The sequence below is a fragment of the Pavona decussata genome, unplaced genomic scaffold (genome assembly GCF_977016875.1).
Source record: "Pavona decussata unplaced genomic scaffold, jaPavDecu1.1 SCAFFOLD_140, whole genome shotgun sequence".
In the NCBI taxonomy this organism is placed as follows: domain Eukaryota; kingdom Metazoa; phylum Cnidaria; class Anthozoa; order Scleractinia; family Agariciidae; genus Pavona; species Pavona decussata.
The window spans coordinates 2,053,102-2,078,410 of NW_028145553.1; the positions used below are offsets into that span (position 1 = coordinate 2,053,102).

General features: G+C 38.1%; 4 protein-coding genes across 4 annotated transcripts; 1 reads left to right on the top strand and 3 right to left on the bottom strand.

Moving 5' to 3' along the window:
* Positions 1 to 2,182: 2,182 nt before the first annotated feature.
* Positions 2,183 to 6,126, bottom strand: LOC146466951 (uncharacterized). Its single transcript, XM_085126712.1, has one exon. The coding sequence runs from the start codon at positions 5,678 to 5,680 to the stop codon at positions 2,852 to 2,854; it is 2,829 nt and encodes a 942-aa protein (XP_084982838.1). The 5' UTR covers positions 5,681 to 6,126; the 3' UTR covers positions 2,183 to 2,851.
* Positions 6,127 to 6,962: 836 nt separating this feature from the next.
* Positions 6,963 to 20,781, top strand: LOC146466952 (O(6)-methylguanine-induced apoptosis 2-like). Its single transcript, XM_085126541.1, has 11 exons — positions 6,963 to 7,371; positions 8,499 to 8,617; positions 9,626 to 9,724; positions 10,589 to 10,634; positions 10,926 to 10,983; positions 11,324 to 11,396; positions 12,906 to 12,973; positions 15,408 to 15,457; positions 15,671 to 15,851; positions 16,718 to 16,911; positions 17,199 to 20,781. The coding sequence occupies exons 1-11, from the start codon at positions 7,293 to 7,295 to the stop codon at positions 17,264 to 17,266; spliced, it is 1,035 nt and encodes a 344-aa protein (XP_084982667.1). The 5' UTR covers positions 6,963 to 7,292; the 3' UTR covers positions 17,267 to 20,781.
* LOC146466953 (uncharacterized) lies at positions 13,175 to 15,106 on the bottom strand. Its single transcript, XM_085126665.1, has one exon. It carries the CDS (start codon positions 15,074 to 15,076, stop codon positions 13,310 to 13,312), a length of 1,767 nt encoding a protein of 588 aa, XP_084982791.1. The 5' UTR covers positions 15,077 to 15,106; the 3' UTR covers positions 13,175 to 13,309.
* Positions 20,692 to 24,355, bottom strand: LOC146466954 (elongin-C-like). The gene is made up of 4 exons (XM_085126542.1): positions 24,224 to 24,355; positions 22,353 to 22,530; positions 21,914 to 21,962; positions 20,692 to 21,715 (listed from the first exon to the last, which is right to left on the bottom strand). Exons 2-4 carry the CDS (start codon positions 22,528 to 22,530, stop codon positions 21,574 to 21,576), a joined length of 369 nt encoding a protein of 122 aa, XP_084982668.1. The 5' UTR covers positions 24,224 to 24,355; the 3' UTR covers positions 20,692 to 21,573.
* Positions 24,356 to 25,309: the final 954 nt, after the last annotated feature.

A 25,309-nucleotide genomic window follows, 5' to 3' on the forward strand; every position in this document is an offset into this window, starting at 1 on the left:
CCTTCGTTAATATAAAATTAAAGCGAAGAATGATACCAAAAACTACAAGATTAAAAAAGCCTACCGAATTCAACAAGTGGAGTCAGTGATAGTTATTTGTCTTTATTCCTTGACGCCATAAATTTGTTTTTTTGGCCTAGCTTGATGGCTTTTACTTAGACAAGTTGGGATCTCTTTGCTTTTTTTTAACCGTTTTGTCAAACAACAACCGAAATGGTTTAATTGTGTGTTACTGATGACAGTAAAAGAAAATACGACTTTCATTTATCTTCGTGTAGCCTGCCTTTTCCGCCTCCTGTTTAACTTGGCGGGTGACATAATGGCCGAAAAAGACATCTTTTCGCGCAGGATAATATTCATGTAGCTATATAATATTAGTTCAGCCTTCTATCTTCTTTTCAGTGTGAAATCAAAGAGCCAACAATACAAATTGCAAGGGGAACACAACCACACAACCCAACAATTCTTTCTGTTTGGGTTAGTTTTTGTCTAGTTTTGTCACAGTGAAGTCTTCAAAGCGAAAGCTTTATAGCGTCATCTGGCCACAAATTGAAACTCGAGGGCATTATCGGCATAATCCAGAACAAACGTCACGCTCTTCATTTGTTGCTTGCTCTGGATCCAGTTCAGTTGCCAGTGCTGTGGATTTTCTGGCGGCTGAGATTGGTTTGTGCTGCAGGCAAAGATCATTGAGGTAGCCACGTCGCTTAACGTCGCTTTGGACCTCAGGTAGCAGTATAAGACAGTTCTACAATGCTGCGATTTTGCGAGTTCATGAGCCATTTGTTGCCACCGTCGTCTTTCCCAATCCTGGAGCGTCAGTTATCACAACAACTGCGAATGCTCCACTTTGTATAGCTTGTGTAGCTTCTTAAATTTCTGTTGAACGACCGAACGCTTTCTGAACCTCATCTGGCATCCAGTTTATTATACTTTGTAGGCAGTAGTTCAACGTGGTTACACGACAGTTAAGGCTGCATAATTATATCGGTCACCAGAGAGGAGCAACATTAATTAGAGATAAGCCATACATAGGGGATAAAACTCACTCATTCTCACCCTCTTTTGTCGAAAGTACTCAGTTAACGCTGACAATTGCCCACGGAATTGATCGTCTTATACAGGTTCAGTTGGTTAAAAAATAAAACAAGCCGAGAACAATCTATCGTGGAGGAAGAACCTCACAACACCAAGTTGGAAAAACAAAGTTTTTCGATGTTGCCTCTCGTTGTGGTGGAAAAAATACTTAACTTGATTACAAAGGAGAGTTTAGTGTAGAGTCCCTGTAATTTCACGTCCCCTTTATAATCGCTGACAGTTAGGAACTCGATGCATGCAACTAAAAGTTTCCTCGGGTCCGTGAACCGACTGTGGTGTATTGATTACATCCCAGCAACAGTGGGAAGTAGCTACTTGGATGATTTAATGCCATCCGAAAAATACTGAGAACAGGCGTTGACCAAAACGGTCGCCTTCTTGATCGACCTTGCTGTCCTGTTCGTAGCGGTGTAAACTGCGGCAGTATATTCGAAGATCACGACACCAACGCGTACCGTATTCCCGGATCCAGACTTTTCCGCGCGCTTTCGCTTTCCCATTTGGCGTCGCATTGTCTTTGCTACATCTCCTTAGTAAGCCGATCTCGACACCAACAAATATCGATTTCCCGAGTATGTCACTTGAAAGTTACAACTACCTACATGTTGCGAGTATTAAATCCAAATGTATTTCCAAGTAAGACCGGAAGCGTGACTAAACTAAATATAGGCTCATGTTGAGCCAAGCTTTATTTGCACCACAATAATGAAATGAACTGACCATTTAGTGATGCTTATCCTTAGAAACAGACCTTTCACAAACTTTTGGATAGCCTGCGTGGCAGGCGTAATCGCTGAGGGGGAGGGGTAGCGAGAGGAGCGAGAAAAAGTGAGCGGGGAATGGGGAGAGGGGAGCGCAGTCACGTGCACAACAAGTGGAAACATAGGAACTTACGCATCAAATTTGAATGGTCATCGATTTTGCACACATTGGCATAAGTAAGCGCTGATGAAAATAGTCTTATTGATATCGGCGCTATATATGTTTTATTATTATTATTATTATTATTATTATTATTATTAATCAACCTTCCCTACTTATTCCGGCCGGGTCCCCTTGTTACAGGAATTTTGGGATCCATCACTTCATTACCAATATGGTCATTATATCTTTATTCTAACGGTTTCCTTTAATTACAAACTGACCTTTTGATTCAGTTTCAATCCAACACAGAAAGTAATTCTATTTTGATTTGGTTTTGCTTTACCACGTTCTGTGATTCCTTACAAACATTCACGTCACATTCTCAACCTACGAAACCCAATCATGACTGGTTTGGACGTTTGGCCAATGAAATTACTTTGGTTGTAAGCTCGGCATTTGAAACCACTCTACAGTAAAAATACCTCCTTAGAAGTTGCAAACGTCTTCCGGCCGCGTCTATTAAGAGATCTAAACGTCAAGCTATTGGAAATCAAGAGCAGAATTTTCCGGGCCTTTTTTGTTTTTGTACTGTAACCGTGCGCTCATGCAATACAAGTTATCCACGATCTTTGGTATGAATGCTTTAGATTTTACAGATTGTTAAATATCAAAATTGTCTCATGCAACTCTCTTTAGCAAAATTGTGTAATGTCTCAACAGTTGGTGAAAACTTTTAAGTTTTAAAACTGCCAACATTTGTAATTAAGGGGAAAAATCGAGTAGAGTGGGGGAAATGATTGCAATTGAAGTGTCAAGTCTCTTGATTCAACGAGGGAAGATTTTTCAGCCGTACGACAATCTTTGCTTATCATTTCAACAATTTTGCGAATCAGCTGCACGTGTTCTCTGGGAATGTTCCTGGATAGCAGTCATGACGATCCAAAAATTCGTAGATTTGGCGTTTGTTCCCCAGTCGATCTATGGGCTGTCTTAGTCTCAAGCACATTTCCAGTGCGTTCTCCATGATTGTTTTTGCTTCTTCCACACACCCAAAATCCTCTTGTAAGAGGGCCAGGTTGGTGTCAATCATTACCTTCCACAAGTGGTCGTCTTCCAACACGATCTCAGCAACGCGTTTGGCTTTGTTTAGAAATACGCCTGCTTCTTCATAATTTCCTTTTACTCTTTGACACAATGCATAGTTTTTTAAAACCAAGGTACTCTCTTTGTGATCACCCATCCCACATTTTTCCATCATGACTAGAGCTTGTTGGTAATGAAACAAGGCCGTGTTTAGTTCGGCTTCAGTTTCCACATGTGCAAAATAGACATCTGCGATGGCTTTGTGACCGTGAGCGGTCATCAAGTGTTCCCCGAGGTAATCATTGAGAAGAACAGTTGCTTCTTGAAGAATGGGCACACTTTTTCGTCGTTTACCATTCAATAACAAAGTCACTGCCCCTTCCGGATGATAACTCAGCTTCTTTTCGGCCAATCTCAAAGCTATTCCATAAACCCGATGGCTCATTCTTCTTGGTAGCCCTTTTTCAAAAAGGAAGCGCGCGTAGCTATTAAAGAAAAGCACTTGTGACAAACCCTTTTCTTTAAATTCAGTATAATTGTAATGATAAACTTGTTTAGCCTGTTCCATGAAATTTACGTACCGATCCCGGTTGCCAACCTTCCTCGTTTCATTTGCAAGAAGACATAAAAGTTCCACTGTGTGAACGGGCTGATTTCCTGTGTAAAAGTGCTTCAAAAGCTTCTCGAGAATTCCAGAATAAAAACTTGGTAAAAGACAGATTTCCAAATACATGCATTTTTGTGGAAATTGGTCAAGAAACAACTTGGTAGGCCCCTCCATCAAGAGATCAAGATACGGTTTCTCCGCCATTGCTTCGGCATAGACTTGCAAAAAATACTCAAAATTGTGACGGTCTTCATTGAATTTCTCGATAGACTCTTTGCACTTGTCTTTGCTCCAGTACATCTCGGCATTCATAGAAAGACGAGACACAAAGTGTCCACAGGCCACTTTTTCTAAGTCAACAAGGACATGAGGACATTTGGCCCGGCCAATCTTATTTGCAAATGCCTGGATTAGCTGGTGTACTTGATATTTACCAGAACTTGGTTGCTCTAGAAGAGATCTGGTTTTTAAGGATCGTAGAATCACCCTTGGCTGGGCTTCAGAATCCGTTCTTGCTGCAATTACAGTTTCAGCCGCATCTGAATCGAATGAACCTGGAAACACTGAAAGAATGGCCAGGGCTTGTTGTTCTCTTCGGTTCAAGTGATCGAAAGAGGTCTGGATTGTGTTTTCTAGAGACATCTCCTCATCCTGAAGAACACCTAAAGGTTCTTTTTTGAGACTTGCAATTAATTTGTCTTCTTTGTCATCGGACAGCAAAGAGCCAACGATGCAGAGTGCCAGAGGGACACAAGCACACAACTCAACTATTTTTTCCGTCCGTGACAGTCCTTGCCTTATTTTGTCACTGTGAACTTTTGAAAGCAAAAGCTTTTCAGCGTCCTCTGTCGACAAGCTTAATAATCTAATATTCTTGATTTTCAAAGGGGACCTGTCAGCTTTGAATGTTTTTCTTGAAGTGATCACAAAAGTAATCTTTTGGTTCGATAAGGTTCTCATGTCTTGCATCATACTGACAAACTCATTTCTACTCTCCTGAAACTCGAGGGCATCATCGGCATAATCCAGAACAAATGTCACGTTCTTTATTTGCTGCTTGCTCCAGTTCAGAAGCCAGTGCTGTGGATTATCTGGCGGCTGAGATTGGTTTGTGCTGCAGACAAGGATCATTGAGGTAGCTACGTCGTTTAACGTCGCTTTGGACCTCAGGGAGCAGTATAAGACAGTTCTACAATGCTGTTTTGCGAGTTCATGAGCCACTTTGTTTGCCACTGTGGTCTTTCCAAATCCTGGTGCCCCAGTTATGACAACAACTGCGGATTCTCCACTCTGTATAGCTTGTTTAGCTTCTTGAATTTGTTCTGAACGACCGAACGCTTCCTGAACCTCATCTGGCAGACGGGATAAGAACTCCGAAGTACGACATTCTTGGACATTTAAGCCTGACATTTGCTCTTTCAGTTGCTGTAACTCCTGCTCAACATTACGAACTCTTGGTTCCCAATCGCATTTCATGACTTCCTCCTCCACACGACGTTTGGTGTCATGATCGATAGGCTCATTCTTTAGCTGGTCTATTTTGCATTGGTCGAGACCCAAGGCCACCAAAGAACGAGAAATTTTGGCCCACTTGTCTTCGAACTGCTCATCAGGAATGCCGGTAGAAATACTGTGACACAGCTCGTTTCTAAAGAATTTGATTCGTACGATATGTGCTTCCGGGGTGATATCATTCTCTGTAGGGAAATTGTGCCATCCCGTGAAAGGCTCCGTCAAAAAGCAGATTTCGCGAAGCAGAAGATGCAAGAGCGTGATGTCAAACGTTGAGGTATCTGGTGGGTCGCCTGATGAAGGAAATAAAGTTTCCCATTGGCCATCGAAAATCTTTTTCCTCTTCTTCAGGTCTTGAAGCCGAACTATGTTGTTGTTCAACACTGTCGATAATGTTTCCGGAGGGTATAAAGAATGTAGATATTCTCTGAGAACGTGTGTTCCACCATCGATGAGCAATCGTGCCAATCTTGTGCCGTTTGTTTTTTCCGCCGACGGATCGAAAAAAGAAGCCATCAGAATGTACTTCCTGCATACACAGATTTCTTAAAATTCTTTGAAACAAATGGAGTCAGACACAACTTTCTCGGAGTATGCATATACAAAGCAGGTATCTCGCTGTCATACCTGACTGATCTAGCCTATCACTATTAATGTTTATTATTGTCCGCACTGTCAGCTGTCAGGGCGTCTCCGCAGCCGACATGCTTCATTGGAGCAATAACGTCACAACTGACGCTCGGTGGCGACATACCGTTTGGATTGATTAGTTTTCAGAAATCTGCATATGCATTTTTGTTTCAAAAGCCATGAAACAATTTTTTGAAGGAAGATTGGCAATGTAAACTAGTCTGATAGAAGGTTAAGCCGGCCCCGCAAAGCATGACTTACCAAGTACAGTGACGATCAAACAATTTAAACAGAAGTTTTACCTTTTATCTGGCCACTTCTTCAAACCAGGCTTGCGTCCTGGGAGGGGGGGGGGGGGTACTCCCCTATATGGGCTATACGGGGACGTGCCGCTGGATAGGGTATGGTTTTTGGCCTCTCTGTCCTGAACAGGGTATATAATTTCAAACGAGTCTGCCCTGGACCCGTCCTAGACAGGGTATGGTTGCAAGACTGTCGTCGAATATTTGGCAATCCGAAATCAGAGACCTTAATCTGTATTTATTTTAGTGAACAATGCTTCACGTCGATTGAGTTTCCACTTAAGGTTCACCGATGTTAATGCGAAATTTTGGGATTTTTCACCATCACTTCTAGGTAGTGTATTATTTTATCTGTTGTGATTGGTATTCGCGTTTCAATGCGTGGAACATCACGTCCGGTAAGTGACAGTGGGCCTTTAAATGTTATTACTATTGCCAATAAACACTTGTGTAACACAAGAGCTAGATGTTGTCCTTTGTCCTAAATAGGGTCTTAAAATAGAGGACGTTGTCCTACACAGGGTAGGTATTTAAGGTTATTTTCGTCCTAAACAGGGTCAGGGTTACAAACCCCCAGCGGCACCCCTATACCCAAACATGGGTCAAGTGCCCCCCCCCCCCCCGGGGCTTGCGTGTGATAGCGGTATGTTAAAAGGAACCAATCCTGATATTGTTGGACTTTTCTTTGGCTTCGATTGTTGCTGTCCATTAAAAACAAAACAAAACAAAAACAAAAAAACAAAAAAACAAAAACAAAAACAAAAACAAAAAAACAAAAAACAAAAAACAAAAAAACAAAAACAAAACAAACAAACAAACAAAAAAAAAAAATGCCAAAGCATCCTTTATACTTATTATGGTTGCAAACGAGTTGGGGTACTATCTTACCAAGCGGAAAATGTTGGCACAGAAAGCACAAATTGTCGAGTTTTTTTTTTTTTCAACACTTACATTAACTAAGTTAGTTAACGGAAAAGCTGATTGTGCTGACGAACAGGAAACGAATAATACAATAACAGGCACTCGAAGAGTAATAATTTAGCCATGCCATCCCGTGCAAATGTGTTGAATGAAAGTGTTTCATTGATTGACCGGTTTTGTGATTCTTTTTTGCGAGAGGCCTGGCCACATGCACAACGAGCAGTCATCGCTCTGGGGCGCAACGTTACCATGGCAACCGAGAGTCCGACAGCAAGATGGCGGACAGTGTACAAGTCGAAGAACCTCAAAGAAGGGCAGTCGGAGGGACTATAACCACAGGAAGAATACACAAGGGTAAGAGAGTGAGAATAGGGCAACTTCTACCTCAAAAATTATCTTGCAAATCGAAATTCGCAAACAAACTGGGCGAGAGGGGACTCGATTATGTTTGTGTGCGGCCAAGTGAATGTTGAGCCCGTTCAATCATTTTCATTGCTGGGTTTTTTAAGCTGTATGTGCGTTTAATTTTTATTTTCTTTATTGGAGGAAACAAATTTCGTTTCAACGATGCCTGCTTGCTTCCTAACGTCTGTTGAATTTGAAGATTACAAGATCGTTTTGATTATACAACAGCTGTGGTAAAGTTGCCATCGCTCTCAGTTTTGGCTAAAGCTAGCGACATTGAGAAACTATCATGTAATTCTGTCGTTTTCAATGCGCACGTGTAACTGTTTTGTAAGTCTTCCTCATTAACCGCTTAATATAATACTAATAATTTATGTAAAAAGTCACCACTATCCTGAAAATCATAAGTTAACTCCTTTGTAGGCAATCACCGTATTTTATCTACTACCCCTATAAGCCTACAATTTAAGCTTACTGTTGATTTCAGACTAAAAAAATGATTCCCTCAAAACGCAGTCCATTTTCCACTGTTGCAAGTTTCATGTGATTCTAGTCACCTTTATACAGTGAATTAATTTCAACGTTGAGACCTTGCCTGACAATAACTATTATGGCCTAATGCATATGGTGCATTTCTTGAAAAAAAAAAAAAAAAAAGAAAAGAAACAGTGTGCACGTTATACTTATGATGGATGGAAATCAGAGAATCACTCGTAAGTTAACCATGAATATTTTCGTACTGAGTGTTAGCCCTAGTAAGGAAATGGGACAGCACCACACAAGGCAAAGAAAAAACTCTTTGACCTTGGAAGGAATCAAACCCACAACCTCCGGATTTGATCAACTGTTGCTCTACCAACTACACTACAAGGGCAGATGGGAGCAAGTTTGTGTGTGATTACTAGGGCTAACATTCAGCAGTAAATTCATGGGTTCACTTTAGCACTTTACATTGCAGAGTTTTAATATCCCTGATCCATCATCATTTGGGTGATTAATGCTAGTGACAACGTTCACTGTGCCCTGACATTAACTGTATAAAAAAAAAGGTTATGTTGTATACATACATTTGACAGGCCATGGAAAAACAGCAGCATCAGCTTCTATTCCAAGTAAATATCAAACAATAGTGAGCGACAACTCAGAGCGAAAAGGCTTTCTTTCCAGATCCAGGCGGTTTGCTGACGTGAACATGGTATGCATGCTTAGTAAACATTTCTTTTAGTTACATGTGTTAAGTCACATTTGCTGCAAGTCACTGAAGTTAGCAGAGTACATTGCCATAATTCAATACACTGTAGTTCAGAAATACAGTTGAAGCCACATTGAGTGGTCACCTTTGGGGAATGTTTAAGTGCCGCTTAATACAGGTTATACAGAATACACATCAAACACGACAAAAATGCCCTTTACAGTTTATGCACAAAAGTGCTCACAAAATCACTTACTCTCTTAAGAAACTATATACAACGATAAAATGGTATGAAGTACGAGAACATGGTATAAAAAGGAATCAATGAAACATTAATGCCAGGATCCGAAAGTCAGTTAGAAATTCAATTACCTGGCATGCGATTTGTTTTTTGAGTGGTATCGTTTTACAAAGTGACCATTTAAAACAGGTCAAGACAATAGAAACAGCTCATTTAGTAAAGGGTGACCATCATGACCGCTTAACAGAGGTGATAATTATCACAGAAATTAAGGGAAGTGTTGACAGCTGATTGCTTGACATTGTGCCGCTAATTATACAGGTTCAACTGTAGTGCACATTTTGGCCCAATTTTAATTTCACGTCATACTCAAATTGGGTAGTTCCAGAAAAAAAAGCCATGTCCCCTGTCCCACAGAAAGGATTGGAAATTCCAGGGGGGAGGGGGAATTGACCTCAAGGCCAAAAAATTTAGAGAAAAGTAGGATGCTAAATTGGAACTTCCAGAGTGGGGAAGATTTAGAGAAAATCTCTTCCACTGGAGTGGTTATTTTCTGGAACTATCTATCAGTAATTTGTTTGAAATATGAATAAATGAATGAATATTTTGTTATGGTTATTTAGTCATTACAATACTGTACCATATATCACCATTTTTGGCCTTAAAATGTAACTGGAAAGAGGACACAAAACCAATTTTGTATTATATGCTAATTAGAATTAGCTGGAGTGGTTTGTGGTGAAAGCGTTTGTGTTTTCTCCACTCATCAGACAGTAAACCCTGGACCTGGTACTTATGGTGAAGTAAAATCTAGTGAAACTGCGAGCTCTTCCTTTTCAAAGAAAGGTTTTGGTGGATTTGTCTCCAAGGTATGCTGCTCTAATCATTAATTAACATTAATGAATTATCACTGGTCATTTTGTCCAGTCCATTTTTGAATGTCACAGACACATAAAAATTATGCAAATAACCTGATTTTGTAACCCATGGATCACTACTTTGAGGTGGTTACATGCAGCCTGAATTTCTCTAAGGAGATCAATGGCTGAAATTCAGGATATGAAGTGGTGTGTTTTATCGGCTCAGCTCGATCAGCAACTAAAGTTGCCTATAACTTAACAATTTGTACTAATGGACAAGAACAAGAAGTGTTGTTTTTTCTACTGAACAAGATGTTTTACCCCAACCAGTCCTATAATTTACACTGACTGCAGCTGGTAGAAAAATGTAGATCACGTTTCAAAAGGCACATAATTATTCAGCTGTAATAAGCATTTGGGAATGTATATATGGTATATGTTGTCCACACAGATTATTGCTTTGGACTTGCCATTCAAAATGAAAATGATTGAGTCCTGGACTTTGCTGTGTCGTTTCCTTTAACCCAGTTATTAAATGGTTGACATACATTGGTATTAATTACATAAGCAAGTAAAACCTCAATGATAAAATAGAACAATGTTTCAGGGTCATCATGACACCCTTTTCAAGTTCATTACAGTAATAATAATATTGTTATTGCACCAATTATCGGTGCACCCTTAATTAGGGCAATCTTTCAAAATGGAATTTGTTCTAGTTGATATTCCATCAAATTGGTTCTGCTAGAACATATACTTGTACATAGATACAGTTGCTTCAACTTTGTCAGCTGCAGAATCTTCAATTGCCAACTTCATAGTTACATTACTCTTTAAACTCAGATATGTCTTTCACTCTTTCTATGGTTACAGACCAGGCGTTTCCCACGTGGAGTTAAAAACACAGGCCCTGGACCAGGTAAGGTTCATTCATTCAGGCAGCAAATACTTTAAGGATGGTGCCTCTAATAATTAAAGGAGTATTTTTGCCCAGTTTATGACTATGCGGGAAAAGACCATCTTGGCAAGGACTATTGGAAATATCCAAAAACGAAATTGGGCGTTCGTAATTAGGTACAGCTGTAATGTAGCCTTTGACTAAAGTTTTGCTCAGAACATATTACATGTATTACCATCACTTGCATCTAGGTGTGGCCACGTTGAAAATGATGTAGTAGTTAACACTAATCAAAGCATATTTCCTTTTTAGGGTTGTATGACCCTTCAGTGTCAAGAGAACACGATTTCAACAAATCCACTGTTACAAGGTTAGTGAGTTTTTAAAAACAATCCTTATGGATGCTTTTAATAAGGTATACATTTAATTAAATTTTATATAATATTATTTACTATTATAAATTTGTTAAAAATCCTCTAAAAAGCTATGTTTAGGCTATGGCTGTATAATAATTATTGTTAGTAATAAATTAACACTTTATTTATACATAATTAACTATTCATATTACTTTGGTCTATAATTTAGCATAATTTGAGATAAAATATCGGTATTCCTTTAAGTTTTATTTAACCTTTGTGAAGAGAGCCAATATTAGCTTCAATTTTTTAATTTTGTATTTAAACTCTACATTTTAATTTGTCATTATGCAGGAATTTTCATCTTCCCATTGCCCTCCAAAGAGATGACAAAAAAGACCAGGTTCCAGCACCTAACCAGTACTCTGTGAGTAACTTAATAGATGTTTACATTAATTTTGATCATGGAACAAAAAATTGACAAACTACAGGTATTTTCTTTGATGAGGTAATTAAATAAACTCTGTAAAACATACACACATACATGTACATACTTTTAATTATTGGCTCGTCCCCACAGGGCAAGCTTTTCAGAGTTCTACTAACAATAAAAATTAACAAGTCACAGGAAGCTAAACACATGACAACAATAAAATAACAAGCCCAACCAAAAGAGACATTCAGAGGCATTTGCCTAAGTAGGCATTTAAAATCAGTCACGGATTCGCTCAGTTTTGAGTGTGGGCTGGAACTCATTCTACAGAGAGGTCGCTCTTTATTGAAAAGTCCTTTGGCCAGTCAAGCAGTGCGGCCAGATGTTGATACCTATAAAAGGCCTGCTGATTTTCATACATGTGCATGAAAACCCTGGTGGAATATGGAATCTTTGTACAAGTTTAGTTTCATATTTTTACATTTGTGTGTAAATACATTTAGCTGTGATTATTTTTTTAAAATCCAAACCTCTCTTTACAAATTAACAGTACTTTTATTCATTAACTACTCCCAAAGAGACCAGAATTCAGAATTAACCTCTTGGTTTAACCTTTATAATGCCACACTGAGTCACCTACTTAGCGCTGTCCCTCTGACCAGTGTCTAAGTATATTAAAACTAAAAAGCTAGAAATACGTGACTCGCAAAACCTCGCAAAGCTGGGGCTGGGTGGAAAGCCCTCTTTCGTGTTGTAGCATCAAATGAGGAGATTAAAAGGTTTCTGAACATAGCAACTATTTTGATGAGCATGGTCTTTTCGTAGTTCCACAGGCTAGTTTGCGGTTAAAAATCTATTTCTGACGCGATGAAATGTACAACGGGCGTGCAGCGCTGTCGTGTTTGATGAATTTATTTCCCACGGAAAATTATTTTACCGCGGCCACAAAACGTGTAATTTCTTCAATGCAATCTTTCACAAAAACAGATGTCTAAAAGAAGGGGAAAAGATTCTGGAGAGATAGTTCTGTGTCCAGTGAAAATTGATGAACATTGCAGTTGAAATTTGATCATGCACGCATATTTTTTCCGATGTATGCAAATTTTTTCAGACGACGCCAGACAGTCTGACGTCATTCATACTTTGTTTTTCACCGTTGCTAGGCAACATTGCGGACACCTTCAACTAAATATATATACAAACATATATATAAATATATTTTTCGCTCGAATTCGCGTGGCTTAGCTCCACTCGGGCCGGCTCGGCCCAACAAATTTATTAACCTCGCTTCGCGAGGAAAAAACTTTGAATTTACAAGAAGTTGTACAAAGAGCGATTCTTCATCATGGGGATAGGAGAGCTCTCTGCACATAGGGTACCTTCAATTGTAAATTTACAGCATTTTTGTTTTCTTTAACATTAGCAATGTTTCTCGTGTATAATAGTTCAGTCTCTAGTATAATATTTGAATATAATTTTGTTTTGAAATTTTCTTTCACATAGGTTGGTAGATCTACAGGAAGAGTCGTTTATGACAACAATGTTGCCGCTTGTGCTGCTTTCCAGTCAAAGTAAGAAGAAATAAATAATTAAATAATAATAATAATAATAATAATAATAATAATAATAATAAAAATAAAATCTTTCTTTATTATAATATTCCAAGCAAAATTGATATTTACAAGTTAAAAGTAGAAAAAAAGAGCTATTAAAACCTATTTACAATTCAATATTTAAAATTCATTTCCATTAAAAAAAAAAAGCAACTATTTCCAAGTACAACAGAGCTATTTTCAAGCACAATTTTTTAACAATAGTAAGACTAAAATTTTGATGAAATAAAAAAGTTGTTAAAAAGATCCTAAAATACTAATTTACAACGTCACGCCATCATTCACTTTCTAAAATTAGCGGAGACACGCTTGGCTAGCGTTTAAGCGGCAGTCATCAATGAAATCCCCAAATGGAATTTTGTGAAAAGGTGTCCTGGAGCCTCGTACACATGTGTGTACCGACTTTAAAATCTCAAAAGAAAGCAATGTTCTAATCCAAGTGATAGTAATGTGATAAGGTTCCTCATTCTTTTCTGAGAGCTTCTCGGCTAGGCGTTTGAGAAAACAATTGCAGTCGGCTCCCATCCCACCGTTGGTTCCAAAAACTAGGGGAGTGAAAGATCCCATTTCAACGTCCAGCACCCTCTGTTGGTACTTCCGCTTTTTCTCTTCTTCCTGCTCTTTAAAGATTGTCGATGTTGCTTTTCCCTGGTTACACTTGGAGTTAACATGCGTTACTCTGACATCGAAAAATGCTGTAACTCCTCGAGACCAAAAGCCCCCTGCCTTCATGTCCAGTCTTGCCTCCGGACTTGTCACCGCGCTTCTGAGGTTGAATTGCTCATTGTCGAGAGGTTGTAGTTGTGGTTCGACTTCAACGTTGGTGCAAACCTTACCAAGAAAAGAGGTAAGTAGGTTGCGGACGCCATCATGTCTCTGCGCCACGAACCCTCCCTTTTTGCATGACAGGGCATGGCAGACGGTATACTTCTCCCCACAAACACACTTGCTTGGTAAATCAGACAGGGGAAAATTATACCTTAAACGCAGAGAGTCTCTGAATTCTTGTTTATTCAGCACTAAGCCTTGATCGACAAGAGGTACTGCGGTAAGCCACGAGCTCGCACCCTTGTCTCTCGATTGGTTAACTGACCGCAGCAGATCCGAGGGTAGAGTGGAATCAATACTTTCCATTCTCGATTTCACCGACGCAATTTTTGAAGCTTGATGTTGTCTTTTTAACTCCTCCGTGGACCTCTCGCCTGCCACCATGAAAGTGCTCTGTTTGGTGATGGAATCTACGTGCGATGCTGTTATTGTCGTAGAAGCAGCAAACTGCTGTGGAGCTTCAAACCGTAAGTCAGGTACGCCAAGCCCTCCTTGAGCGGGTGTCAAAGTAAAAAGCTGACGCAGATTGCTAGGGATGGGCTCCGTTTGACCTAATAGTGTTGGGAGGAGTAAGTCGTCAATCGCCTCTTGAATAGGGTCAACGTAATCTTCAAACGACTCTATTGTGCGCATGAAGTAGGTAAACTTGGATTTGTAACCCTTCGTGAAGACAGTGTAGGCTGCATGAGGCTGGCTCCTTGCTATCTCAGATAGGGCTTCGAGTTCTCCTTTCCATCCAAGGACCTTTTCCCGACAATATTGATCTTTGAACTCTTGAGATCCGATGACGGCCCCTAAGTGGCGCTGACCTTCAGTTGTAATATTAACCTCGTCTCCAAACACCTTCTTTGCCTCAACTGCAAGTACGTCCGACTTGACAATCAGCCAGCTCTTTGGTCCATTCACTAGATAACCATACTTCTTTCCTTCCTGACTCAGGTGATTGTACCAATTATACAAGGGCACGATTTGTCCACCCCCCGCAGAGTCGTCGGCTAGCCATACTTGCTTAACACCTGGTGTGCTTATCCTTAAGCTCTGGATCATGATAGATGTATTGACCGAGTACCAGGGCATGGCTAAGGGATCCCCCTGCGTTGTACCCTCCTGTGATAGTATCTCACCTCCGCCGCAAATAAAGAGCTTCGACGGGCTTCTGTAGGTGTTAATGATGTAAAGTGACATTTCCTTGCAGGTTATCTGGATGTTATGTAAGGCGACGGATCTGTTCATTTGGTTAAAGGCATTGCTTGCATCTATCAGTAAAATAATAGTAATAATAATAATAATAAAAATAATAATAATAATAATAATAACTAGCCCAGACCCGTGTCCGCAAGTTATGTAAATAATTCATAAAAGAAAAATGAAATCTTCAATTTAATTATTAATTTGTCTAAATATTGCTAATAGGAGACTGCAGGTATAACTTATGTAAGATTTTGTGGTCAGACAAAACCTGTTCTTGTCATGATTCGAAAATATTGAATTCATGTAATGATTATTTTGTAGAGAATAAAGACTGAAACATGTTAATTGTTGTGTTGTTTAATTACTTTTTTAGATCCAAAAGATCAAAAGACTGGATAGGAGGGAGCTTTGGACCATCACCATGTAAGACTGACTGTCTGTTGGTCTCTTTGCCAAGTTCACCAGTTGTTGTTAACTTGCTTCAATAGCTAGTTTGCATATTTCAGGGATTACACGAGTTGAAATAGAGTTTTAAATATTTAATAGCATTGAGCTTTGGTAAATGCACACAAACAACCGTTAAATTGTAAGTAATAATGAATAAATATAATGAATAATTGGATTGTTCTTGTCCAGGTCACTACACAATAAATGACAAGCTGGTCTCAGATTCACCGAAAATCACAACAGCACCTTTCAAGTCTACAACAGAGAGAAAGATGATGCAGTCCCCTGTACCATATCCAGGGCCTGGATCATATAAACCATTTGAAAATGCTGACCTGCAGAGGAGGTCAAAGAACCAGACTGGATTTCAGTGAGTACATTGGGACTTGCCTCTTGCATGCACCACAGACCTCAGTTTTATTCACAAAATTATATTAATTATCCTAACTTGCTAACTCCACACAAAAATAGTGGATTAGTGTTTAATACACTTAATTGTCCAGACTTGTAACCTTTTCAAGATCATATCTTTCAAATCCTGCTTTCTGCCAGACAAAAAACTTTGGTCCACATTTAACACTGATTAAATGGATGATTTTAAGCTTACTAAAAATTTATTGTTACGGACAAAAAAGGCTGGAGTAACCCTACAATTGACTAGCATCCCATCATGCAGTGGGGAGTAATGTCAGTACTCCTTTTGTTTTACTTCTTTGCAAAAATGGATCATAATTAAGCTCTGGCCTCGCTGGCCCAAATCAGCTGGTTGTAACACTAAATTGTGCTAATTGCTACAACACTGTACCTCTTGTGACATAATGAACTGCAGCAAGCCGCAAGGTGTGGTCACTGTTTTCCTTCTCGAGTTGTAAAAGTTTAAGTTTTATTTGCCTCATTACATTGAAAGTTATATCTTTAAGGGAGGTGGCATGGCCTTGTGGTTAGGGTGTTGGACTTGTAATCCAGAGTTCCCAGGTTCAAGTCCCGCTCTGATCACTTGGAATGGATTTGTTTCACGGTAGCCCCATTCTCAAATCCAAAGCCACCCTTTGAAAATAACCAACTCGTTTGCCTCCCACCAGTTGGGGTTTTTAACAAAATATTAATGTTAAGTTCAGTTTGTGTATATGTATTTCACTGATTTATAGTGTCACTGTAAATACTTTGACACTTAAATACATGTACATATTAAGTCATTAATTAATTTATTTATTTTACCTTTTATTCTTTTTGTAGCAACAAGCATTACTTGTGTATCTCAGCACCTGCGATCCCCCTCCCACCCCTGGAGCCCATGCCAGGACCAGGTCATTACAACGTAGTGGACTATGAAGGCCCCCCTAAACACTACATGTCCAGTTCTGTTTTTGTGTCATCAACAAGTCGATGGTCAGGGGGAGCTCCTGGCGAAGAGGATGTCCCTGGACCAGGTATGTGACTCTTATAACCTTTGAACTTTTACGATTTCCAGAGAAGAAATTTGCTAGGATCAAATTACACAGACTATAAATCTATACCTAATTACCAAACCCCCTCAATTTGGCTGTTTCTGCAACCCAAAACAGCTGGCAGCACTTAGGTCTCTGAGGAAGACTCATCTTATGCAATAAAATATAATGCTCATTCAGTGACAGACTGTATCTACCATATCCAATGTAATGGTCTTGTGATTATTAAAGCATTAATATTATTGATATACTGTGTATTTGTGTTGCAGCAACATATAGACCACAGCACTATGGCAAACAGTCTTTCATCTACAATTCTCAAGGAAGATGGATATAGTTTTTTTCTGTATTGAATTTACTGCTAAATTTAATTATAAGTATTAAATTATGAATTACAATTTATTATTAGGCTTTTTAAGGGCAAAACTGTCCTTAAACTTATATTAATCCTAATAATATTGTCAACTGTGAGAATGTGAACAGTGCAAACTCTGTGTCTAAATTGGCCCCACATTAACTTCACCTTTAAAAGGATGATAATCAATTTATTTTCAAGACAGTGTAAAATTTGTCTATTGTATACATACTGTCTAGTGTGCAATTTGTACATAGTGAATTACCTACGTTGTACATTTCAGATAGACTAAGTGTAAATATTTATGTGAAACTGAAGTTTTTATCTGTATCAAGGAACAAACAAGATAAAACTTAATAGTTACTTTCTTAGGTTTCAGTGTGTTATTATTTAAACCGGTAAATCGTTTAATATCTTTTTGTAACTTGTTGTTTTAGCTTTTTACATCCATGAACACCTGTACATTAATTTTTTTAGAAAAAAGTGCACGACATAGTGTTATACTTGTAATATTTGTAAATAAAAATGTCGTATACATAAATTTTAACTAATATAACTATGTTGCAACAAAAATTAAAAATATATTAACAGTTTAACAAATTATATTGTTTTTGGTTCACTAAGTTTCTTCTGACGTAGCTAGACATGAAATCATGTTTCAGAAAGTCTGAAAATGGCGGTGTTTATACTAGAGATGCATTATCCGTCTTGACAAACTAAAAAGTTAGTGCCCGCCTTTATACAGAGATGCATATTAACCAGACGTATAAGGTAAGAGATGCATGATCCATCTGGATGGATTATGTGTTCTCTAGTATAAAAACAGCCAATCTGTCCATAAAACAATGGTTCAATGATTCAAAGACATTTTACCTCCAATCACAAGATGCAAAATTTGCTTCCATAGGTTTCTTGCGCGGCCAAACTGGGGAAACGGTTGTGATCATGGCCATGTTTCTTCCGTATGCTGCCAGTTTTAGGAACACCCTTTTCTTCAGTTCTGCGTATTACTCGTAGTAACGTGATAAGGGTTTCCAAGTCAGTTTGTTTTTCTGTTGTGTAATTGTCGTTTCCTGACTTTTTGATTTCCTGGTTATGCCTTGTTTGCTGAAGCAGAGGGTCGTAGACAGCAGTGTTATTAATCCTTTCCTGCCCAAGAGTGCCATATGGCATAAGACGCAATAATGAGCTCAGTATTTGGTCGATTTGAATGAAAGTTGCAAAACCAAAAGATCATTGAAAGATCTGTAAATTAAAGTCATACAATCATGCCCCCCTCCTATATGAGACTTGATTTACCACTTCTCAACCTTTTGGATTTTTTTCCTTTGTATGTTAAGGGTCCAGTTGATATCTTACAACAAGCCATGCACTGAGAGCTGTACATCAAGCTATAGTTTAGGGGGATACCCAGTATGTACAACGAATAGGAAAATTTTCAATGTTTTTCTTCTTTCGTTTTGGACTTTTCTCACTCTAATATTTGACCTCCTCTATCTCTGTTGGTGTGATTTATAGCACACCCCAGAAAATACCTTTTAAATGGTATATCACATGTGGTCTCCCAGTTCATAGTTAGCAATTTAGAAAAATTCACCATTTCCCTAGGACGGGAAAGGGTTACGTACTTCTTGTTAGAAGTTGTTTATCAGGAGGGGTATTCTTTATGTTTAATGTGTTGATGGGGTGTGAATTAGGATCTTTTGAGGTTTGTGGTTTTGGTATTTTGTAAGTTACTCTAATAAGATATATGTAGCATTTGCTTCATGTTCACATTAACTGAAATAATATTTAAGCAAGCTTGAACTAGAATATCATGAACACAGAAGCTTTATAAAAATGGATCAATGCTATGCCTGTATGTGAAAGCCATTCTAATTTTCTGATTAACCAATGACCGTACACTATTAACAGCTGATTTGATTCAGATATATAATTGACATCATTATGACAGATGAATTATCTATTAAAAGGGATGAAATTTGGTAGGAGCTTTTCATTTTCTAGTGATAAGTGTGTGCACCATTTTTGCATCACAAAATAAACTCTTTATAGATTTCCTTCCCAATGCCATTATTTAGCACAAAATGACATAGTGTATTTGTTTTTTTTACCTGTTTTTTTAAATAACAATAAAGCACTTCATTTTTTATGTAGCATGTTGTTAGCTACCCACCCCATATCCAAAGGAAGCACCTCAATTTCTTGATTTCATTTAACAATAAAGCTAAAAGTAAATACTCCTAGAAACTAGGAAAGTTACATGCCAATGGAAGACACCATTTGCCTCAGAACTTGGTGATTCACAAAGATTTTAACATGATCACCATTACAGAGAGAACAATGTCAACAGCCAACAATGTCTAGACTCGGCACAGCTGAATTCAAAATATTATAAAATAGACGCTGTAAGATACATTGCCTGACACTTTCATTTGCCATTCAGCTTGTTCAGCAGTGTTTTGTGCCGCAGTTGTAACACAGGCATGGTAAATTAACTGTCCAACATTTGTTGATCTTGTTGAACAGGACAGACAAGTGAGATCTGGGTGTGATGTTACTGAGATATTCAACTTTTCTCTCAAATCACTGAATTACAAGCTTTAAACAGTCATTTTAATGAACAGCAATAATTAAATACTACTTATACAGGCAAAACAATGGCTCATTAGAGATTGTTTGCATCCTACATGTACATTGGTCATTAATAACTTCCCAATTCAAATCACTGAAGAAAAAAAATACAATTTCTCTTCATGAAGAACACCACAAACAAATAAAAATAAAAAATGAAGAAAGTCAGATTCTTCTGCAAAAGTATCATTCGTGTTTTTTTTAATAGCAGAAAGAAAACTTACTGATCTATTACAGAATCAGTACTGAATTAGGAACGTACAATAATGTCTTATTAAAATGCAAGGTAAGCTTCTGAGGGGAATTATTAAAATGCCACATAAAGGGGGCGCAACAGAAAACTTGAGCAAAATCCATGAATTGATGACTTTTAACATCATAATTATTTTGTGAGCACGTGTGTTTGTGAGGGGGAGGGGAAGGATATGAACAGTGTTTGCAACAATGTTTCTCCTGAGTTTCTGTCTCAAAACCTTTATTTTGTTGTCTAAACCAATTTATGAACCTAACTTTTACAAAACAGCAAACCGATTACCCTTGCGAGGAGAGGGCGTTTTAGTTTCCCTGTGTTCTTCCACCCATCAGTATACGCTCCTTGGGATTCCAGAATAAAACAAGATATGACATGAATAATAATAATTTGTTTCATTTCTTTGTAAGTTTTATCCCCTAAGCTCTGGAGCCAAGTTAGAATTTTGATTTATCAAAACTTCTGCTTGCAGGGTAATGACAGATCCTCTAAAGTTTTAGATCAGTTAATCGATTTAACCAGAAAATAGGTTAAATACAAAAGCTATAAAATCTAAAATGACTTCTTTACTAAATGAACTTTTTATACTCCATATCTAAACAAAAACCAGAAACTACCATAAACTTGCAACACATCAATTCAATCTATAAACTTTCTTTGAAAAGTGCAAAAGACGAAATGATATTTATTGTTTTTCCTTTGGAAATAATGCAACTAAATGTTAGAACTATAGTAGGACCAAAGTCTATGAGACAATGACTTTCGAACCTTGCAGATGACGTAAGGTCGATTGGCACAATTTTTGGTGAAATTATCTTTTTGTCAAAGAATAATATCAGTTACTTCAAATTTATCAAATTAACAACAAAAGGACATTTATTTCTGTTAATAAACTGGACCAAGGTCTATGAGACATTGAGTTTTGAGCCTGGCAGATGACGTAAAGTCGATAAGCACAATTTTTGGTGAAATTACCTGTTTGTCAAAGAATATAATATCAATAATTACTTTAAATGATTATATAATTAACACAACGGAAATTTATTTCTGTTAATAAGCATTAAATTACAAACAACAAATCCTGATTACTTGAACCATCGCGCAACATCTTTGGTCATCTTGAGGTCCAAAATGTGGTTATTTTTTAACAATTACAGGTATGGGGTGAAATGAAAAGTACATGGAACGGGCTTATTTGGGAGCCATTTCAATTAACCCTCCAAGCAAAAAGTTCTTAAATGGCCATTTGGCAACTAAAAGTCCAAGTTAGCCAGAGTTGAAGTCACTGATATTCTGCTGGCAGTATTAAATTTGCAGATTACCAAAGGCAAGAGAACAGTCTGATCCAAAGAGAACAAAATATAAATAGTTTCCATCACCGCTTTGCCACACAAAAGCAAACCCTTTAGCAATCCAGGAAATTAGCTGCCATCAACAGCTCCAGTGCAATCTCTGGGGCAATGGGGAACTCTGGAATCTCGGTGCTACTGTTGGTGTATCGCACTTTGTACATGAAATAAGTACAGACTTTGGCCAGCACATGTGAACTGTAACAGAAAGTCACAAGAGACACTTGTCAGTTTGTTACAGTTCCATGAGATTTACAAAACCTACCTTCCTTGCATATTCCTAAAGTATGTTTAGGTGTCCACATTTAGTAGAGGGGACTTTTCCCCTCAGCGACACAACACTAATGTGTTAATAATTAAAAGATATTCGTTTATTCATAATTATATTATACTTACGGGATTTCCCTGAAGTAAACCTCATTGGTTTCATTCTCAGAAAACTGGCCTATAAATAAAGGAAAAAAAATTATTACTGTGTAATATTTATTATTGGAGATCCTCTTTATTAGAACCAGGCCATAACAATGAACAGACACCTTGAATAACTTTAAACTGATGGTCAAGCTCTGTGGAACTATGTTGACAGCAGTACACCACTGATTAGTGATAGAAAATGTATAAATTTATGTAATTTGTTTACCCAAGGAGCACCACAGAGCTCGAGGATGCTCATTTCAAAGGTGTCTGTACGTTCCAGGTTGACTTGGGATGTGGAAGTGTTGGTCTTTGTGGAGGGAGGTAAGCCAGAGACCACGGCAAAAAACCCTCCGAGCAGGGATGAGAACCAAGAACAACCCAAATCAATAAGTTAAAAGATGTGCAGCAGGATTCTTACCAGGTCCACTTAACATGGCTTTGATTGTTCCTGATGTCAAGGCATAATCCCTGTTGATTATAAACTCGTGATCGTCACTGGAAATCAGCTTGACGTACATCGCATTCGGTCCTTCGCATCCTCCATACACTGGCTCTGTCTGGCCATCATCTCCCTTTTTATCATCGGTATCTGTCATCTTTACAAAACAGGAAAACAGTAAATAAAAATTTGCCTAGTGTGAATGGATCCTTATTGACAAGCCCAAGCACCATTCTAAAGTAAATGGGTTACTAAGGCATTGTTTACAAGTGGGTTTCATCCCAGAATGTGTTCATCTTAGTATCTGGTCATTTACTTGTTGCTGTTTATCTGACTTCATGCCAGAATGATTCTATCCCAATCCTAAGAAAGATACCACGTAAACAGTCTTCCTGGAAGAAAACTTACATGTAATTATTGTTTGGTTTCCAGTTGTGTTCATTTAATATATATGCCAGTAAGCAAAAGTCTAGTTCAAGGAACTGCAAAAATATATTTATCCATTTTCAAAATAATGTGTCCTTGTGGCACATTTCATCTTGGGCAGGATTAAGTTTGTCTCAAGCGAGATGACTTGAGGCGATTCCTGCGAAATAAAAGTTGTAGTGAAAATTTTCAGAAACTTTCTGCGATTATTCACTACTTTGTATTATTTTAAGAATGTAATATATAAAAGAGATAGGTCACCATGTCTGCGAAAGAGCTACAATCCAATCAATTTACCCCATAATGACTTGCAAAATTCACTTTCAAAAATGAATTTATTTGATCAGTCTGTTATTGCCACGTCTGGCAGTAACAGAAGTTACATAGATAGAGCAGAACTGGGAAAAACGTTATACATAGGATGCATGGAGCATAATCGGCAATGGAAGCGTAATATGAAGCAATGTCAATCCAAATCGTTTCTTGCATGCAAGTTCTTAGCATCACTATTTTATGTCCTAGAGTGGTGGGTATGCTCATATTTCTGGCAATAATTCATTTTTCTGTTGTGAATTTTTTCTAAAGGAAATTATGCGCAGTAAGAATGTGCAATGCAATTCAATGGAACCACCTTAACTCCTAAATCCCAGAATGAGAAAACTTAGGTAAAAAAGATTTTTAATTAACCCTGGGAAAATACTAAGACTCATCTGGGGATGAAACTCATCTTTCCTTTCATGCAAATATGTTGAGAATCTCAGAATTACTCTTTAGACATAATTAAAAATTGCACTTGTCTAAGAACCCAAAATTTAGGTCAACATTTTAACAGCATTCTAATTTTGTGTAGATTCCTCTATCTTTAAATAATATTCATTATGGATATTAAGCTTGTAAACAATGTAGAACAATACTTGAGCTTACACAAGGTTCTTGATCAAGATTACACATGTACTTTACTTTTTACACATGTACACTTAAAGTTCCATGCAGTTTTATCTATGTGGAAGTTTTAGGGAGTATCGACAGCACATAAAGGTTTTGAAATAGTTTCTAAGGTAATTTCTTTGCAGAATAGTTGATAAGCATGTGTCGTTTGATAACACAAATCTTTTTGACACAAAAAGCCGGTGAAATTTAAGCTTCAGCTTAAAGGAAGTGAACTAATTCCTCCTGGGCAGAACTCTTTTAAGTGAGGTGAAAAACTCTCAAAACTAAAGAATAAACGAAGAATAAATAACACTGGCATCTTTGGAGCAATGAAAGCGAAGGAATTAATTTCGTGAAAAACTTTTTGTCAACCATGCCTAGCGCTAGCATCAGTGGCTTAGTGACAACATGCACAATACATTTTGCATTGACAACAAAAGCCTGTGAAACAGACACACAAATCCACTTAGAAGATGTCGTAGACATTGACTTACCTTTGTAAGTGTTCAAATCGTTAAGATGAAAGCCCAGATGGGAAGAAAACGTCAAATAACGAAACAGTCTGTACGTCTACCTTTCGCTTCGACAACGCTTCCCGAATAAAGACTGATCTCACTAGGGCCCAGGTTATTTGCGGTCATTTTTTGGCGGGAGAAATATGTCATGTGACCTGGGAACTAGGGGTAGGTCCGTTTGTTGGCGGGAAAAGTAGTTTTCACAAGGGAGGACTGGGTGGTGAATTTTCGTTCAAAAGGAGAGAATGGTATTTTAATTTCCATTTGTCAGGTTCCTTTATTCATCATAGATAGGCCCACTGGCAAGGTAAAGATTTGATGATGTATGTGGACATGCAGTGCTCTTCTAGGGAGGGGAGATACTTCATATAATTTCATCGGAGGAGGCTCCCCTCCTTACCCTTTCACACACCAACTTCTACCAAAATGTTACCCCGTCACCTACATAAGGCAAAAAATTGTGTCCATTCAAAATATTTTAAATTGACGCTGTAAGATATTTAAAACCAACGTTTCGGCAATGCTGCCTTCTTCAGGGTACAAAATTGAATAAGCCAGAATTGCGAAACATCGGTTTAAAATATCTTACAGCATCAATTTTATAATATTTTGAATTCACATTTTTTAACTACGCAGAGCAGTATTACAATCTTTATTACACACGTAAAAAATTGTGTCCCCCTTTCTCTCTCTCCTCTGCAGAGGCTCCTTCATAAAAAAAAAAGAAAGGAAATGGGAAGGGAAATAGAAATTGAGTAAAATGGGGTGCGGGGGACGACGGGAAGACATAGAAAAGGGAAACCAGAGAACCGCACATTGACAGCATTGTCCTTTCCCATCGTCCCCCATGCTCCTTGTTATTTCACTCTCTCCAGTCCCTTATTTGTCTCTACTTGAGCTCGAAAGAGGCCTTTGCTGAGGAGAGCCCTTTCTTATATTCAAAGAGATCCTGTCCGTGAGATCAGATGCCTTTTTCAGATTTTGTTTCACCCACCAGGACTACATTCTCTGTCACTAACTCCATGCATGCTACAAAGGCTGCAACCAGTTATTTTTTTTTTAGTG